The sequence below is a fragment of the Cebidichthys violaceus genome, unplaced genomic scaffold, assembly GCF_023349555.1.
Source record: "Cebidichthys violaceus isolate CVI_PGR_0920_01 unplaced genomic scaffold, fCebVio1.0.p SCAF_13, whole genome shotgun sequence".
In the NCBI taxonomy this organism is placed as follows: Eukaryota; Metazoa; Chordata; class Actinopteri; order Perciformes; family Stichaeidae; genus Cebidichthys; species Cebidichthys violaceus.
Genome location: NW_027176296.1, coordinates 7,024,291 through 7,042,152, shown reverse-complemented (window position 1 = coordinate 7,042,152; position 17,862 = coordinate 7,024,291). Strand labels below are relative to the sequence as shown.

General features: G+C 40.5%; 1 protein-coding gene across 1 annotated transcript; it reads left to right on the top strand.

Annotated features, from left to right (window-relative positions):
• The first annotated feature begins 615 nt into the window (after nucleotides 1–615).
• rexo1 (REX1, RNA exonuclease 1 homolog) lies at nucleotides 616–12,809 on the top strand. The gene is made up of 16 exons (XM_068707568.1): nucleotides 616–924; nucleotides 1,876–3,758; nucleotides 3,899–4,000; nucleotides 4,891–5,092; nucleotides 5,246–5,394; nucleotides 5,605–5,742; nucleotides 5,983–6,106; nucleotides 6,251–6,376; nucleotides 7,210–7,350; nucleotides 7,473–7,586; nucleotides 7,741–7,814; nucleotides 8,041–8,151; nucleotides 8,400–8,515; nucleotides 8,681–8,819; nucleotides 9,944–10,064; nucleotides 11,721–12,809. Exons 1-16 carry the CDS (start codon nucleotides 735–737, stop codon nucleotides 11,807–11,809), a joined length of 3,819 nt encoding a protein of 1,272 aa, XP_068563669.1. The 5' UTR covers nucleotides 616–734; the 3' UTR covers nucleotides 11,810–12,809.
• The last annotated feature ends 5,053 nt before the right edge of the window (nucleotides 12,810–17,862 follow it).

Sequence of the window (17,862 nt, the reverse complement as noted above, 5' to 3'; positions counted from 1 at the left end):
TAAAAACTAAAGGACACATTAACGTGGGCCTCACTTAACTACAATGCACCCTCTCTAATGTTAATAAAAACACATTTTCCTACTGACATGTCATAAATGTTTGCTGTGGAAAAAAAAGCCCAATCCTATTGTCAACATAATTATGCAAGTGTCTTCATCTGTTCAGCCCTTTGACTCAACAACTTCAAAACCAAGCCCTTCCATGGATTCCTGTGAAATAAAATGTTGAAAAACATGTCTGTCTTAATTTGCTAAGCTGGCTGAGCTTTGACTTTCAGAAACGGTTTCACAATGTGTTGCCCACACGTTTCTGGTAATGTGAACACTGAGCTCATAGTTAGCAGGTCAGCAAGGGAGATCTGAATAAAGTGGAGAGAGGAAGTTAAATCTTCAGGGATTAACTATAAAACATATCGACATTGCATTAGGAGTTAATGTTTCTTGTCTGACTGTAGCAATATTGCATGTATTTAGCTAACTATTGGACGGTCTGAGACCTAAATGAGTAGACTCCAACGTTTTTATACGAAACTTTTACAATCTATGACGTCAAGGAGCGCGACACGTCTGAACTCTCGCGAGATTTCACATATCCAAGCAATCCAACATGGCGCCGTAGAGACGTTGTTATTGTTCCGTCGCTTCTTCAATCAAGCTCCTGCTATACGTCGAAAACTACGCATAAAAAGCGGCCGAGCGTGTTCATGCGGGTATGAGAGGAACATCTGGGTATAATGCTGAGATCCACCGGCTTCTTCCGAGGGATTGACTGCCCGTTTTACCCGGAAAACAGCGAGGGTAAAGGAAGCAGAAATGGGTGTAACAGACCGTACTGCCACTTCAGGCACAGCCAGCAGAGACGGGCGTCCTACGGAGGACCAGCAGATGTTAAAAAGCAAAGAGACCGTCACTCCGCAAAGAAAGGTGCTGAGTATTCTTCAACTGACTCCTGAATCACTTGAATACTTTGTCTCCGCTCTTGCTGTTGGCAGTGAGGACGTGTGTGTGTGTGTGTGTGTGTGTGTGTGGATTGGAGCACAGTGATGAAACTATTAACGGTGTTAAGTTCATATCTGGGCAGAAAACACACACAATTGATGCAGTTGAAGTTCTCCCCATGGTTGCTGTAAACTGAGGTTGAACATGGCAGTACAAGATGTATTGAGCCCGCAAAAGGAAGTGTCAAAGCAACAGATATTAAGAATTTCTACCTATTACTATATATATTATGAACATCTGCTAACGTTAGATACTAAACGTAGCATGAACAACAAAGTACCAGATAATGTATACCACAACATATATGATTGTGTATTGAGACACTTTGACACAGATACAAAAGAATAAATCAGGTGCAGAGTGAAGTGTCCTGGTTATTGCACCAAAGTGCTTTGAAGAATAATATTCTACTTGTTATTTTGTGTTGGTCCCCAGAAATGTCTGTAGCATTCAGAAGTTAACTGAGAGAATCCTTTCTATAGGATTCAGCCATGGACCATCTGAGCTTGTTATAGTTGCATACTGTCATGTATGTTTTTTTAAGATTGAGTGCTGAAAATGAAGGATGCCTCAATCTAAACCTAAACTCAGAGGCTCTCACATTTTTCCCAAAGCTAAAGTCAGTTTAATGGCAGAGATTGACATTGAGTGAGTGGCATTCTGTCACTGAATGAATGTAACTTAAAGCAGAAACACAGAATTGTATAATTCCAGTGACAAAGCGACTGTTGTAATGTGCTTAAAAATGTCAATATTGTGACAGACCGGACTGGACCGTCTCTAGTTGAAAGCTCCCAAAAAGCTAGTAAGTGAACCTTTTTTTTTATTATTTCATTGGTACATTATGCTAAGACTTTTTGTCATGCATTCCTGCAGAACAAGGTTATGATCCCTTCAACCCAGAAGTCGTGAGACCCCAGGAGCAGGAGAATGGAAAGCCTGCTGCCTCGGGAGACCTCAGTGGCGCTCTGGACCTGGTCAACAAGGCCATCGAGGAGGTCCGCAGCGAGGTGGAGAGGGAGAAGAGAAAGCTCTCTCGGATTGGGGATGAACCATACAATCCCAGCAAGAGTAAAAAAATGTCTTCATCCGATGCTGTTCAAAGTAAAACACCACCTTCACACATGGCTTATGACCCTGGGAGTTATCAGATGACATCTGGAGGTTATAACCCCCCCCCCGGCTGCAGTAAGTATACCTTGGATTCAGACAACCAGGGGAACAATAGTAACTCCATGGAATACGTTCCCACTTCATTGAGAAAGCCTTTATCTCGGACACACACGCATCAACTCCCCTCTCCTCCCCGCAGTCCAAAGTACTCAAACAGCACATCCTCCTCAAAGTGCAAATACACAGTGGACGATTCAAAACCATCTACAGATATGGAGTACGATCCGCTGTCCAACTACTCGGCAGGAATCGCAGCGAAAAGCAAGAAGGGCCGGGGTGCACAAGCTGTTAAGACGGAACGGAGAAAGACGCACAAAATATCGGATATGTCAGACGAGGAGTATGTTGTTGCATTGACAAAAACACGGCAGCAGAGTGTAGACTCCAAAAAATACACTTTCTCTGACTCTGATGGGGAGAGCTCTGGAACAGAGTATCGACCCGCCTTGCTTAGCAGTCTCCAGCAGAGAAAAGGCAACAGTGGGTCACTTTGGGATGCCGTGGGGAAGGAGAGAGAAAAGAGAACTGAAAGTAAGCTAAATGCACTGACACAGAGGAATAAAGAGGACTTGGCCGGGGACTCAGACGTCCAGGAAGAGATGAAAGAAAAGGACAGTTTAGAGAAAAAGAAGGTGGCTAGTAAAACTAGCCACGAGAAAAGTGGCAAATCTGAGAAAGTGCATAAACTTGGAAAGGAAGCCAACAAAACGACTGGCAGTAAAAGTAGCAGCAGCAGCAGTAAAGACAAAGGGTTAATTAAGAATTCAAACCAGGACTATGCAAAGAAGGAGAACAAGAGTCATGGAAAAAGAGACGATAGGAAAAACAATGTTATGGTCAAGACACTTGATAAAGTTCAGGGGGAAGGCAGAGACAAAAAGAGAAGTGATGGTAAGTTCAAAGCTGTGGAAAAAGTAAAAATAGACTCAAGTAAACGAGAGAAAGTTACAGAAAATGGTGCAGGGGAAAGCAAGAAACCCAAGATATTCGAGAAGCAAAAGGAACAAAGCAAGTATAAGGACCGCCAACACAAAAATGGTCAACTTTATAGCAGTAAAAGAGAAAAGGATGCAAAGAAAATTAGTAAAAGCAGTTCAAGTGGTAGGAGCAGCAGTAGTAACATTAAAGGGAGTTCTGCAACCAGTAAAGACAAGGTGAAGCCAAACATAAGCTCACCAAATGGGAAAAGACTGGAGGAGAAACGGCGAAGTCTGAGTCTCAGCCATGCTGATCTATTTGGAGATGAGAGCCCAGAGGAGGTGGAACCGATAGTGGTGGATGACGACGGCGATGACGACGAAGAACCCGAAGAAGTGCTGGTGAGAAAGTCTGCCGATGCTTTAAAGAGGGGCCGTCTGAACAAGAGGAAAGCGTCCGAGCTGACTCCGTCTTCCTCTGACGACGAGGGTGACCGCGGCGTGGAGGGCAGCGGGGGCGGCAACTACGAGGTTGATGATGTTGCCATCAACTTCTCTAGTTTCCAGGACGATCTGGACTTTGACTCGGACCCCATGGAGGAGTGTCTGCGGATCTTCAATGAATCCAAGGACGTGAAGACAGAAGACAAGGGAAGGCAAACAAAACAGGTATTTTTGTCTTGCCATAGTGTTTCACTAAAGTTGTCTCGATCATTTACCTCACACCATTTGTTTTTTTATTTGTCATATTTTGCAAATGCCAGGTAAACATGTTATGTTGTGCACTTTTTTTTTTTTTTTTTTTTTAGCCCTCTAGGCATTCAGAGGAGGAGAGAAGCACAGAGAGCACTTTAACCACTCTCTTTCCCGGGCAAAAGAAGAGAGTCTCCCATTTGGTTGCCAAAGGAAGTGTAAGTTTGTCACCTTGACTTCTCCTGGTCTTTTTTTGTCCTTCAATGCTGTCATGAGGCAGCTTAAGTCAGTCAGGGGGGGTGAGCACACAATATCCCTTTTATCACAGGATACAACGATTGATAACATCACTTTAAACCGTTTGCGTACAGAACAGTACTCGTTTAAAAGAGTACAAACTTTACAGGGGAATGTACAAAATGTAACTTAGCTTAATCAATCTATAAAAGCTTTGTTGTTCTTCTTCTGTATGGCTTTGTGTTGAAAACTCACTTCCTGTCTTTGCAAGCATGCACATATGAGCTAGAGGTAGAAAGAGCAAAAAAAGTCCTCGTTACTACAACAACCTGTTGTGACCTTGTTTTATTTAATCACAGGTAGTACTAGTGGTGATTTAGGAAGCCTGCACAGACACATTAAAACAAACAGGGAAGTAAACACTGAAAGAGCAATATGAAAATGTTGGCGCAGCGAGGATGTGGTTGGGGATTTCCACTCGTACACGCTGTACTATTTACATAGATCATCTGGTTCGACAGTAAGCAATCCTTCCTTACTTACTAGCTTCCTGAGCAATCAGCTGAGATATTTAGCGGTCTGATTATCTTTTATACGGATTCTTTTGATGACACGCATGGCCTTTCTGGACTTCCTGTCTATGGCAGCTTCATTGAAGGCCCAGTTTATTTCTTTTTTTGTCATTTTGAGGTATATTCACAAGAATATAGTACAGTTTGGTACCTAACATGCAAATTTCAGGTCCTTCCACAGACTTCATTTCTAGTGCCGGAAGTCAAAGAATAACTGGACTTATTCCTTCAGCGTCATACTTTCTGTATTAAGAACAAAGCGGCCACTCTCTGATTTAATGCGCTTATGTTTTTATCAGGCTGACTCTACGACTGTGGTGCGACAGTACAAGAGACTCTCGGCCCAGGAGGTCTGCTACAAGCGAATGCAGATGGCTCAGCAGCAAGCGGCTCAGATTTCTGCTTCAGTCAAAGTGGCCTCACAGAGCTCCAGCGCCTTTTCAGGAGAGAAGAAGAGAATAGCTCACCGTCCCAGCCCACAGTCAACATCCTCCAAAACAAGTATGAGTGTCTCCACTGTTCTATATTGTGCCAGGATTCAGCTTTTGTCTGAGTTTTTTTACCAAAGTATTCCATTGCTTTCCTTTGATAATTTCTTAGCGGAACTATTTGGACTGTTTAAGTAGAAAGTAATTTGTGTGTGTGTCTGATCAGGTCCTGCAGATGTTAAACCAGCTGCCAGTCGAGTTTTATCCCCCAGCCAGACCCAGCAGACGGTCAAGGCCCAAACCACCGCTGGCATCTTGCCTAAGACTATGTCCACAGTAACGCAGAGGAGAGTGGCACACACACCCACTATGAAGGTATCCACAGGGCACAAAATATAACGCTACCGCTGGTTGTTTTTCTAAATATTTGCTTTGTGTTGTTGAGTCTGCACATCTCTCCCTGCATAACCTTGATAGTGTACTGGCAGAGGTGGGCCGCCTCTCTAAAGATAAATGTTTGCTTGAGTTGGAGGTGGTTGACTTTCTCTTTCACTCAATGTTCTCTTTCTGTTTTGACCTTTTCAGAGTAGTTCAATTAAGCGCCCCATCATCCCGATTGAGTTTGGGGCCAAAGTTCCCAACAATGTCCGCCAGCGCTACCTCAACACTTTCATAGATGAATGTGTCAAATTTTGCCCATCAAATGATGTTGCCTTCCAAATGGTAAGATTAACACCCAGTTCACCCAGAGTTGGATGTTTTTTTTCTTCTGTCTGTCCTGTACTTAACACCTAGCCTAACTTTTAAACCTAGTTTTGAAAATGTCTCCATGAATATGCTTCTTTATGTAGAGAACGCTGCAGGCTCCGATCACACCCAGTCTTGAATGCAGGAGGACGTTCAATAAGAGCTTCAGTTGAACAAGTTGTGATTTTGACAGTGACAGAAGTTTTACTGTTTCAGGCACTTGACGAGGAGAAGCTGGTGTATGAGCGCAGTAGCAGTAAGAACATCTACCTCAACGTAGCGGTCAACGCTCTGAAGAAGCTCCGGAGCAAGAGCAGCTCCTGTCCATCTCCTGTCACCAGTAAGCCCCCCTCAGTCCCTGTGCAGTATATCACATCATATTTGCACTTAGTCAACATGTAGATGATGCTTTTGTTTAGTTGGTATGTATACGTTGGGCTGCATTTCAGTGGTAACGTGTTTGCTCGTGTGTGTTTCTCTGCAGAGGACCCGGCGTTGGTTTCCAACAAGAGGGCTCAGTCCCACGAAGAAGTTCTCGGAGGTCGTCTTGCTGCTACAACCAGCTTCACTGTCAACAGGATGGGTAAACAGCTGGAGGAGAAACTCACTGGTGAGTTAGATCTTTCTTTCTTAGTCAAGGTGACGAGACGAATCATGTTGTCACTGTTTTCAGTTGTCTTTCTCTGGAATTGTTATGAGCATATTGCTTTTAAAATGTTTTTATGTCTTTCATTCTGTTTTTCTTCAGTCACCTGATAAAATCAAAATAGAAGAAACTGAAAGAACCTTTGTTGCCTGTGGCATGTGGAGACAGTTAACAGTGTAACTGTTCAAATAACCATGTGACAATCTCCAGGTCCTGTTTACAGAAGCAAACTCCCCACAACCCTAACATCAGAGGGAACAAGTTTACAAGACTGTAATGCTGAAAGAACTGTTGATTAGTAGGATTCACATTTTAATATTATTCTTAATCAAAAACTAGAGATGATACGATAAGTGGATTGGTCAACTGAAAATGATCAGCATTATCGCTAATTATTATTCAATGGATAATAGAAATATTTGTTAATTGCAGCTGTATTGAAAACATCTGTGTCAAACAGTGCTTTAACTCTAAACGTTAATATTTTCACAACTACAATAAATCCCGTAGTAATTAATCAACAGAGTATTTATAGATAAAATACATTTATGTAAGGAATCCTTAGTTGCAGCGCTAGATTATTGTAGTTAAATGTAGACTACAACATGTTATCAGGCCGTGTCTAAAGCATCTTGTAACGTATGTATGTCTCGCCACAGGCATAAGTACTTTTTCTGTTTGCCACCACCACCTGTTTCCATCCTCTATGTGTGTTTCTTCGCATTTTCAGTGTCAGTTTTCACACCTCATTGTACAAAAACGACTTTAGTTCAACTTGCTGCTGTGTCTCACTGTAGGAGCCACACTGTACAGGAAGCTGCAGGCGTACTTAATGACGGAGGAGCAGCTCCAGGAGCACGGATACCCGAGAACAAACCCAGAGGCTGCCGGCAAAGCCGTCATATACAACCTCCCAGAGAAAAAGGCTGTCGCAGACCGTGAGCAACCACATGACCCCACAGCTCTCTCTCGCTCATCTCTAATGACCAATACTAAATTATATTAACATATATGTAGCAATCATTTGACTCTCAACTGACACTGCGTAATGTGTTTCCAGCGTTAAACAAGGTATGCTGTCGATGTGGAGCCGAGTATAAGATCAACGTCAATGGCAACTGTATACGGAAAGAGGAGTGTAGCTTTCACTGGGGACGATTGCGCAGAAATAAAGGCACGGTTGTTTGGTATTTTGATGATATTATGAAGGCAAATGAATTTTTTTCTCATTTTGTAATTCATACAGCGATATTTAACTGTCCACCCCTTTTCTCCTCTTTTATTTACCTCAATCTGTCCGCCTTGTTCTTTCCTGTTTTCTCCGTCAGGCGCTGGAGGCTGGGAGACCAACTACAGCTGCTGTGCTGCGGCTGTCGGTGTTCCAGGTTGCCAAGTTTGCAAGGTATCATTCTTTTTCAAGCCAACAGCTTTTAGTTTACCTTCTTTACATGTTAAGAAGCCAGATATATTGTATGGGCTGTCACAGCTTAGTTGTTAAGCAGCAAACTTCAAATCAAGCGCTTTGAGGATACCTACAATAAAACGGCTGCTTACTCGTTTTTAAGTAATTTTCTGCAAGTTGTATTTTTAAAACATCCCCAGACTTAAGAAATGTCATATTCCCACAGCAACATGTTCAGGACGGGCGTAAAGAGTCATTCAATGGCTACGTCACAACGTTTAGTAAAGGTCTACCACCAGATGGCAATGGAGGGGTGTTTGCTTTGGACTGTGAGATGGTGAGTTAGACAGAGGTTTATAACTGCTAAATGCAGCTCTGGCCTTAATATACCACCTTGTATGTGTATGTGATTTGAGAATTGATTTATTATAATGAATGAGACTGGGAGACATTCAGCACTCAATCTATTGTTACAGCATGAGTAAAGTTAAGACTAAATTAATAATTTGTCACTTTTTGTCACAACTTTTATTATATTTTTTACTCACAGTCACATGAACTTGGTCTTTGTCTCCTGTGAAACAGTGTTACACAAAGCAGGGCCTGGAGCTGACCAGGGTGACGGTCATCGACTCCGAGTTGAAAGTCATCTACGATACGTTTGTAAAACCTGAAAGCAAAGTGGTCGATTACAACACGCGGTGAGTTTGTCTCCTTAACCCTATGCTGCACGGCTCGCATCTGCTATTGAATTTAACTGCTAATGAACATAGTTGTCAGTTGTACCCCTGTCCTGAATGTGTCTTTGAAACGGTCACAGTGTTTTAAACGCAGTATATACTGTATATCTCAAATGTGTTTTGCAGATTTTCGGGTGTGACGGAGGAGGACTTGGAGAGCGCCACCATCACTCTGCGAGATGTTCAGGCCGTGCTGCTCAGTATGTTCAGTGCTGAGTCCATCCTCCTAGGACACAGTCTGGAGAGCGATCTCCTCGCTTTGAAGGTACCGTGGCTCCTCGTTCATCTGCAAGATTTTTTATTTCAGTGATTCATTCAATGGCAGCTTTTCCGACAATGCCGTTTTTGTTCCTCTCTGCTGCCTTTTTACTGCTGTGGTGACGAACAAAGAAGTTTCCTCCTGTCAGTCAGTTTGCACCACACCTTTGTTTTTCTCTTTACTTCACAAAAACATGTGTTAGGCAAGTTTTTGTTATTGTAAAAATATAGATTATAGACACGATTCAACTTAATTGTCATTGCAGTTTAGCACCTGTGCAAAACGCAGTAAATTGCAGAGTGATGTACATATGTATAGTGGTAGTACTAGGACTATACAGTAAGGTATGGATATGAATACACTAATATATAAGTATACAGTTTGAACATGTGAAGCTGTTACAGTAGGCAAAATATATACTGCAGGTGTAAGTACAAGTATTCGCAAGGGTAGGAAAATGTATACAGAATAAACTAGCTGGAGGTATAATATGAATATGAAGTATACACTGTAGGACAGATCTATACAGTATGGACAGTAGTATAAATATGAAGGGGTATGTGAGAACATATACAGTGTAGTACAATTACATGTGTGTGTATATATAATTATTTATCCTTATTTACATTTACTGTTGGACCAAAAAGTATTTTGCAGATTAAATATTTACTCAAACTACACTACCCCAACAAATAATACGATATTACTTAACTTATGAACACGATGGAGTCAACCGACAACAACGTTTCAATTTTAATACACTAAAGTTGTATGTGGGTTCAATACCTGTTTAGTAGCTAAACTAAAAAGGCAGATATGGACAATATTGTTGTCTGTACTAAAATGTCTAGGCTTTACTTAATTCTTTATTGAATCAGCCAAAATAATACAAATGCTTTTCAGCTGTGTTTTTCTCTTTTAAAGCCCAAAAGAATTTACAAATCAAGCAGAGCAGTGCGGTAATAGTGATATTCAATTAGGATCGGGAGGTAACTCGAACATTCTTGTTTTTAAAGGGAGAAAAGTGTGTTTTTTTGTTATGCGTCTAGGCTGAGATGCTGTTTTTTGCCGCTGAGTCCGGGCTGAAATAAAAGAAACCCTCTTGATGTAAACTTCTCTCTCGCCTCCAGCTAATCCACAGTTTGGTCGTAGACACAGCCATCGTGTTCCCTCACCGCCTCGGCTTGCCCTACAAACGTGCCTTGAGGAACCTGATGGCCGACCACCTCAAACGCATCATCCAGGACAACGGTGGGAAAATCACACAGAGCTAGCAGCAGTTTTGTTGCTTTTATTCACATGTTTTACTATTAGTTTTTGTGTATCTAATACTTGTTATTTCATATTTTGTTATCAACGCAAATATGGATCGAAATATTTCATGAATTATAAAAATTGTAGTTCAAGTAAGTGGGAAATTAATGATTTCTCAGAAACCATTTGAGTCCCAATACTGTGTAGAAATGTTGTTGCGTTTTTTGTGGCTAAAAGTCTAACATAATCCCCTGTAACATAAACATGGCCCCAGTTACACAAACAGGCCCCTGAGCAGCATAATCACATAATGCATGTAAACAACAAAAGATTAACTGATCAGTCAACATCAGTAAATCTTTAATTGTTGATCTCATTTCATTGTAGCATAGCTCAGAGATTCAGACCTGCCTAGTTAACATAAATTATATTTTCAAAAGATTAACATCAGGTTTACATGTGTAGCCCAATGTCTTGATGGGCTTCAAAGAACCACAGCTGATTCCAAAGCTCTATCCCCTAAAACAAAAATATCGAAGAAACCTTCGGATAGGTCAGTAATGGTAATGTAGTAAATCCTGTATAAAGACGTCCAATAATACAAGTTCAAGGAATGGGTCCAGTTAAGTGAGCTGCTATATCGCTTTAATGTTGCAGCTGGTAAAGATGGAGCTCATTTTGATTACTTTATATGCTGCTGAGTAACTTCACTAAGGGATCAAAAAAGTCTTATCTTAGTCTGTAATAATATATACATTTATTTGTTGATTTATACTCTCATCTCATCTTCAACCGCTTATCCGTGATCGGGTCGCGGGGCAACAGCTCCAGCGGGGGACCCCAAACTTCCCTTTCCCGAGCCACATCAGCCAGCTCTGACTGCCAATTTATACTTTGTTTTAATAATCTCAATCTGCAAAGTAACTAGTAACAAAAACTTTCAAATATATGTAGTACAGTAAAAAAGTACAATATTTGTATCTGAATCGTAGTGTAGAATAAAAGTATAAAGTAGCAGAAAATGGAAATACTTAAGTACTTCAAATTGTACTTCAGTACAGTTCTTGCGTGTACATTCGACCACTGCCTGTATCTTATAAATTTGTCTTACGTCAGCTGGCAATATTATTGCAGTGAAGTCCACTAAAGTTTGACTGCACTGCCTCCCTGTCACCAGCAGATGTCACTCATTTGTCAACAGTGTGAAAACCCAGTTTATCGTCCAATTTGCTGAAATGTCTCCAAAGTTTTAGAAAGTCTTGTTTTTCCGTCACTACTCCTGATGTGTTCCTGAGATATTACGGTCTGTTTAGGACTAATGAAAACCGTTTCATAGTCATAGATTCCTGAAGAAGAAGCAGAAGCAGCAGTCTCTTTGGAAAACTAAACCGTGATGCCAATCCTTTCTCATTTCTTCCTCTCCATATCCTTCAGCCTTAGCTACACCACAAGTTGTGCTATATTATATAATCAGGGAAAAAACGGTTTGGTCTGTCGGATGATCAGTCCACCACTTCAGACTGAAATATTGCAACAACTACTGAATGGATTACCACAAAATGTTCTGTAGCTGTAATGCTACTGTAGCTTTTTACATGTTCAGTGCTGCAGTGTTTCGGTACAAAAGTAATAATTGTCTTGCTGTGTTTCCAGTGGAGGGCCACGACTCGAGTGAAGATGCGTCTGCCTGCATGGAGCTGATGTTCTGGAAGCTCAAGGAGGATGCAAAAGTTAAAAGATGACCCCTTACCCCCTCTGTTCCACTTTCCTCAGTTCAAGGGGGGACAGATGTTCAGATGTTCAGGAGGCCTGTACCTGCTCTCAGAGAGTTACGGTCCTACTGTACTGAACAGGAGAACTGTCAGTCCCTTCAAAGCAATAGGAGCCCAAATTAACAGTTTTCATTTGGTATTTCAGTTGTAAATAATGTTAGTTAAAATGTATATCTGTTTATTTTGAGCAGTGTCTCTTTTAAAGCCTCAAAACAATTTATAAATAAACCCTTTCTATAGAAGAACTACATAAAATGCAGGGGTATTGTCCGCTGAACGATGGTGATTAATATCATACCAGGCTGTGTTTTCAGCCTAATTTGCACTATAGAAATGCTCGTGTTGTATAGGGCCCAGATCTAGGCACCTCATCTGTACTCTAAAAGCATTCACTTCTAATAAATAACATGTTACCTGTTCTTCGTTCCACTTAAGTGCATTGATGTCTTAGTCTCTGGAACACTGCAATGTTAAGGCACTTGTGTTTTCCACATTGCACCTCGTTTCCTCGTCACTGATGTTTATCTCGTTTATCGAGTTCATTTTGATGGATGGCTCTCAAACATGACTAATCCTATAATACTTGATAATGTAAAAGACACTCAGCAGAAATGTAAAGGCTCTGCTTACTACCCATTTGGTATAGTTGATGGAATATATCACTGTATTTTATAGCTCAGACAAAATAGTGATACAATATCCACCAGTGTCTCTGTGTCATGTGCACTGCATGAAATTAATCCACAGGAATCATTGTAATAGCAGGTATGATATGTTATTCCTCCATAAAGACAAAATTAACTTGTTGAATTAGTCCCAGATTATTAATTACAGACCTTTATCATTTAGTGAGTACCAGCTAATCTCTGCTGTTTAGTGTTGAAAATGACTGAAAAATACTTGAGTGCTGTACATACCTGTTTCCTTTTGTATTTGTTCATTTTTGGTTGTTTATCTTTTTATATTAAAAGATATTAGTTAAAAAAGATGTTGCTCTGTCTTTACATCACGGCGGTAAGTAGATTTATTCAAGAACTGTACAAGTTTGAGATGTTTGTACTTCGCTTTAGTATTCCTATTTTATTCTGCTGCACTACATTGATCTGACTCACAGTTATAGTTACTGGTGACTTGGCTCAGTAAGACTTTACATACAAAATATTTGATCAGTGTATCAGTTACAGATGAAACTACCCAAGAGCATGTACATGTTGTAAATCAATTTTAAGATGTTTCAACTTGACAGTTCCCCTGCGGCCTTAAAAATGTGAGTTAACGGAGCTCAGGGTGAATAAGTACTTCAAAGTTTTTAAGATGTAAAAGTAACTAACCACACAAAAGACTGGAGAATCTTAACCCTCAAACAATGCATGCAGGGAAGTGCTCTAATATGCTGATCATTTTTCTTAGGACCTGATTTTGAGGAGTGGAAACTTCCAAGTCAGAACAACTAATGTAATGAAGTGGTCTAAAATGTACTTAAAATACTTACTTTTGATACTTAATTAAAGAACATTTTGGTGATGATACTTTCATTTTAGGACTTCTATTTTTAATGGAGTATTTTTACACAGTTGCTACCTTTTGCTCCAGTAAAAGATGTGTTTACTTCCTCCACCTCTGCTGCACAAATAGTTTTTGACAGTGTGACAGCTTTTTCTCCGTACAGTGGCAGGCCTCTTGCAGTCTATATGTCCCTTTTTTAACAGCAGGTGCAGCGGCCGTAATTCTCCTTTCTTCAGCAGATGTGTAAATTGAGAAAAAAATGGGAGAGAAATGCTAAACTGAGAGGCCCATCCTTTCTTCGGTGTGTTTGCCTGTTAAGCTCCTCCCGTCACATGTCAGTATGCATTTCCCCAGGCCGGTCCACAGACCCCAGGTATTAAAAGAGCCAGTTAGCTGGGATCAATACCTACACAATGTTCCAGTGACAGGGAGGGGGGCTTCCTAGTGTTTATTGAGTGTTGCAGAGATTTTGAACATGTGGAGCAAAGCAGCTTAGAGGGGTCGTCTTCATTATCAAATTCGATCAGTGCCTCTCTTTCTCTCTCCCCCGTGATCACCTTTGACTAGCGGGGGATCACGAGGGGGAAGCTGCAGGCCGGGCTCCGAAACTGGCCCCATGCTGAGAGATGAAGAGCTGCATTATCTCAGCAAGAGCCAGAGCAAATAAACACTTTACTGCCTGCAGACTGGAACAATCAGTCGATTAACTGATTCGTCCCTTGACAGAAAATGAATCAGCAACTATTTTGATTATTGATTAATTGCTTTAGTCATTTATTTCAGCACAAATACCAGAAATCCACTGGCTAAAACCTTCTGTTCTGTTTCCAAATGGGAATATTTGTTGGTCTTCTTATTCTGCTATAATTATAACTTGAACATCTTTGAGTTTTGGACTTTTAATCAGACAAAAGACATTTGAAGACATCACCTTGGACCCATATCTGTGATTTAAAAAAATTGATTGTTAAGGCAAAGCAATTAATCAAGAAAATAGTGCTTGAGAATTGGTATTTAGGGCTGCGGATAAATATTTTTTTTATTTTCAAACAATTTTCTTGACTAATTGTTTTTTTTCTAAAATATAAAAGTAAAAAATGGCCGTTACAATATCCCAGAATCTTAAATGACTTTTTCAGATGTCTTGTTTTGTCTAAGCATCACTTAAAAACTCAAAGATATTCAGTTTACTATCATATATAACAAAGAAAAGCAGCAAATCCTTAAATTAAAGAAGCTGTAACCTGCAGATGTCATTTAATAATGACTAAAACAATAGATCAATTTAATAGTTGCCAATTAATTGTATGTCAACCCACTAACCAATTATTTTACAAATCATTTCAGCTATAACGGTATTTTAAGAAAAGGTTCACAAGCTGTTGCATCCCTAACTAATCGGCAGCTCTGGAAAGATTAAAGGTGAAATATTCTGATGTAACAGAATAAACTCAATGGGACGATATGAAAATATCATCACTATTATCCTGGTCATAATAATTACGAATCATGATATTATCCCAAACAAACAATCAAAATATTTCAGACAGAGAACTTAAAAGACATGATACATGTGTAAAGGCCAAACAAGTCACTCATAATACGCAGAAAAGAAGAAGGGGAACCACTAAATCCAGAAAAGTGCTAACATTCAAAATGTTAAATGTGTGCATAAATACGGGCCTTTCAAGCCATTGAATGTCTGTTTCTGTGCACATATTTTTCCATACTTCCCTGCACTCGATGGCTCCTCTCCTATCTCCTGCGTAACTTCATTCCTCTTCAGTTTGGATGAAGCTCAAACCTAAATCTTTGTTTCCACAGTTTGTATTATCCCTGGGTCTTAAAAGATGGTGCTGAAAAGACAATGGCTTAAACAGGTCAGGGTCTGTTTTCTCTCTCTGTTGGTCTGAGTTCACCCCTTGCACCCCAGTCTGGCCCACATTGGGTGCCCTTGACCCTCGGGACCCCCACAGTAACCTGTCCCCCTGTCTGGCTCTTTAATATATAGCACTCTTGCCTAATTAAGAGTCTGATCTTTACTCAGTCCCTCATATTGAGCTGCTTATTGCAGTGCTCCCAGGGGCTACACAGGAGATCATAAGGAGATAATTGCAACGTCATAAGTCTCGAGGTCTTATAAAGGGGGAATTATTAGAGTCTAATACAATACTCAGACTCATTTCAGATCAATAAAATCAGACTAATGGTTTGGTTTGCTCACATAAAATGGTCTTCTCATTTAAACTCTGCTCTCTGAACCACAGCCACGTATGTGTGTGTGTGTGTGTGTGTGTGTGTGTGTGTGTGTTTGGGATTTTTGTGTGTGTGTTTGCAGCCGGGTCAATGTCACTCTAAGCCCTGAGTGTGTCATAGCCAGTGTCAGGCCTCACAGCTTGATCCTGGGGCTTAAGAAGACCGATTGACCCGCAGCTCGCTCGCGTTGTCTCCCTCAGGTCAAAGGCCAGCCGGCCCTATCGATTCCCCTCGATGAAGAAGCCTTTAGCTTTCCCCTCTTCGGTCCACATGCTCCCGGACTATCATCGAGGCCTCCGAAGGCCCTTCAATTGTGCTCTGCATGCCGATCGATCCAGTTGGTGTTTGAGGGGGGCCTTCCTTTGAGATAACTGACAACTACAAAGGTCCCCTCCTGACAGGCTCTTGTCAATACAAATTTCCACTATTGATAAGTAATTAAAGAAAGCTTGAACATAAGGGGAGGACTGCTTTCTGAAACATCTGTTAAACAGGAGACATTAACAAAAACCTCTTAGTGACAAAAAAAGAAGAAAGGAAGAAGATGAACTGCCCCTCCGCCCTCATTTACTTCAACTGCCTCACTCAAATGTCATTAATAAATGAATTTGAAAAGGAAAAAACAGGTGCATTGAGTCTGGAGCTGAAATTATTTTTCAAATATTTATTAATCAATGGACAGAAAAATGATGTGGCAATATCCTGATGAGGAATTAAGATCAGATTTGTTCTACAAATGATCTAGTTTGAAAAAGTAATCAGCAGTTTTAAGGCAAAAATGGCCATAACATTCATTCCAGCTTCTAAAATGACAACATTTGCTGTTACATTTGCTAATCTCCTATAATAATGAACTACTTAATGATAAAATTATCTTTATCTGGACTGTTTGGCTTTATGAATCTGGAATGAGCCAAAAAGATTTCTCAAGAAAATAATCTGCAGTTTAATCAATAATGAAAATAATCGATACCTGTGAGCCACGATTGAGTCAATTTGTGTGTTTTGCTTATTCAATATCAGGTTATGGATCTTATTTGGCACCTTTTGAATCCAACAAAATAATTTACATTACAGCTTTTGGTACCGTTTTCTGATAAATTACTCTTTTTAAAATGTTTATAAATTATAACGTTCTTAATGTTTCATAAATAGATCAGTTATAATCCAAGTTGTTGTTGCCACTGTTTATCCTTTCCATTTACTAGTGCAGTAATACATGTTGGTGCCCTTTAATGAATGCTTGTTGGTTTCTCCCTTTCTAATAAGTCATTAAGGCCACACTTACAAACAGTTAGTAAGTCATTAACAAAGAGTGAGTGTTACTTTATTATTAGGAGCCCTTACTTTAGAAAACAAGTGGCCAAACGGTCAAAAAGATGTCAAAGGGATCTTTCACAACCAGGCAACATAAAAGTTGTTCTTGTTAATGGCTTATAAGTGGATTACTAAATTACTAGATTATTAATCATTATAAAGGAATTGTATCAACTGTTTTGCAATGAATTTAGCCAATGTTTGCAGGAGTACAGGAAAATATGTGATAGGGCTTTTGTTAGCTGAACTTTAATAACTTCATGTTATTTGCCATCAAGTGGGATGAAGTCGAGATGTTTTGACAGTCACTCACTATTCACGTTGTCATTTTCTTACTGTAATTCCATCTTGCTGTGCGACAACAGTTATTAGACCGGCGCGGGTTTCCACCTGCTCAGTGGTGAGACTGTTGTCAGTGATGTGACTTAGCCTTTTGTCTTTTATTCACTGTAATCCATGCATGTGTAAGTGGATCCTCTAAGAGCAGGATAACTCCCTTTAAGCGGGTTTTAAACACTACAGGAGGGACTCGCGTCCAGTAACTTCTCATTTACCTCTGCACCTAAGTCTTTAATGCAAAACACTCACATCCTGGTGATTAGACCTGCTGCACCAGGGCCTTTTGCAACACTGCTGATTACCTTAAACGAATACGATGTTAGTGTTGTTTAGAGCTCACAGAGTGAGTCAGTCAGCACGTTTTGGATGACAGGAGGCCATTTAGACTGAACCCTGGTTGTCTTGATGGGTAGGAGGTGAAGCCCTGCCTGGCCCATAGAAAAGGGAAATGATCCAGAGAGGAGGGGGTGTTGAGTGAGTCAGTGGTGGCAGCTCTGGGATAGGGAGGGTCACACACAACCACACTCTTTGTGTGCCTTTAATCCCCCCAGCCAACACAGCTTTGGCCAGGTTTCATCATGAAAGTGCCATGAAATAACTACTTT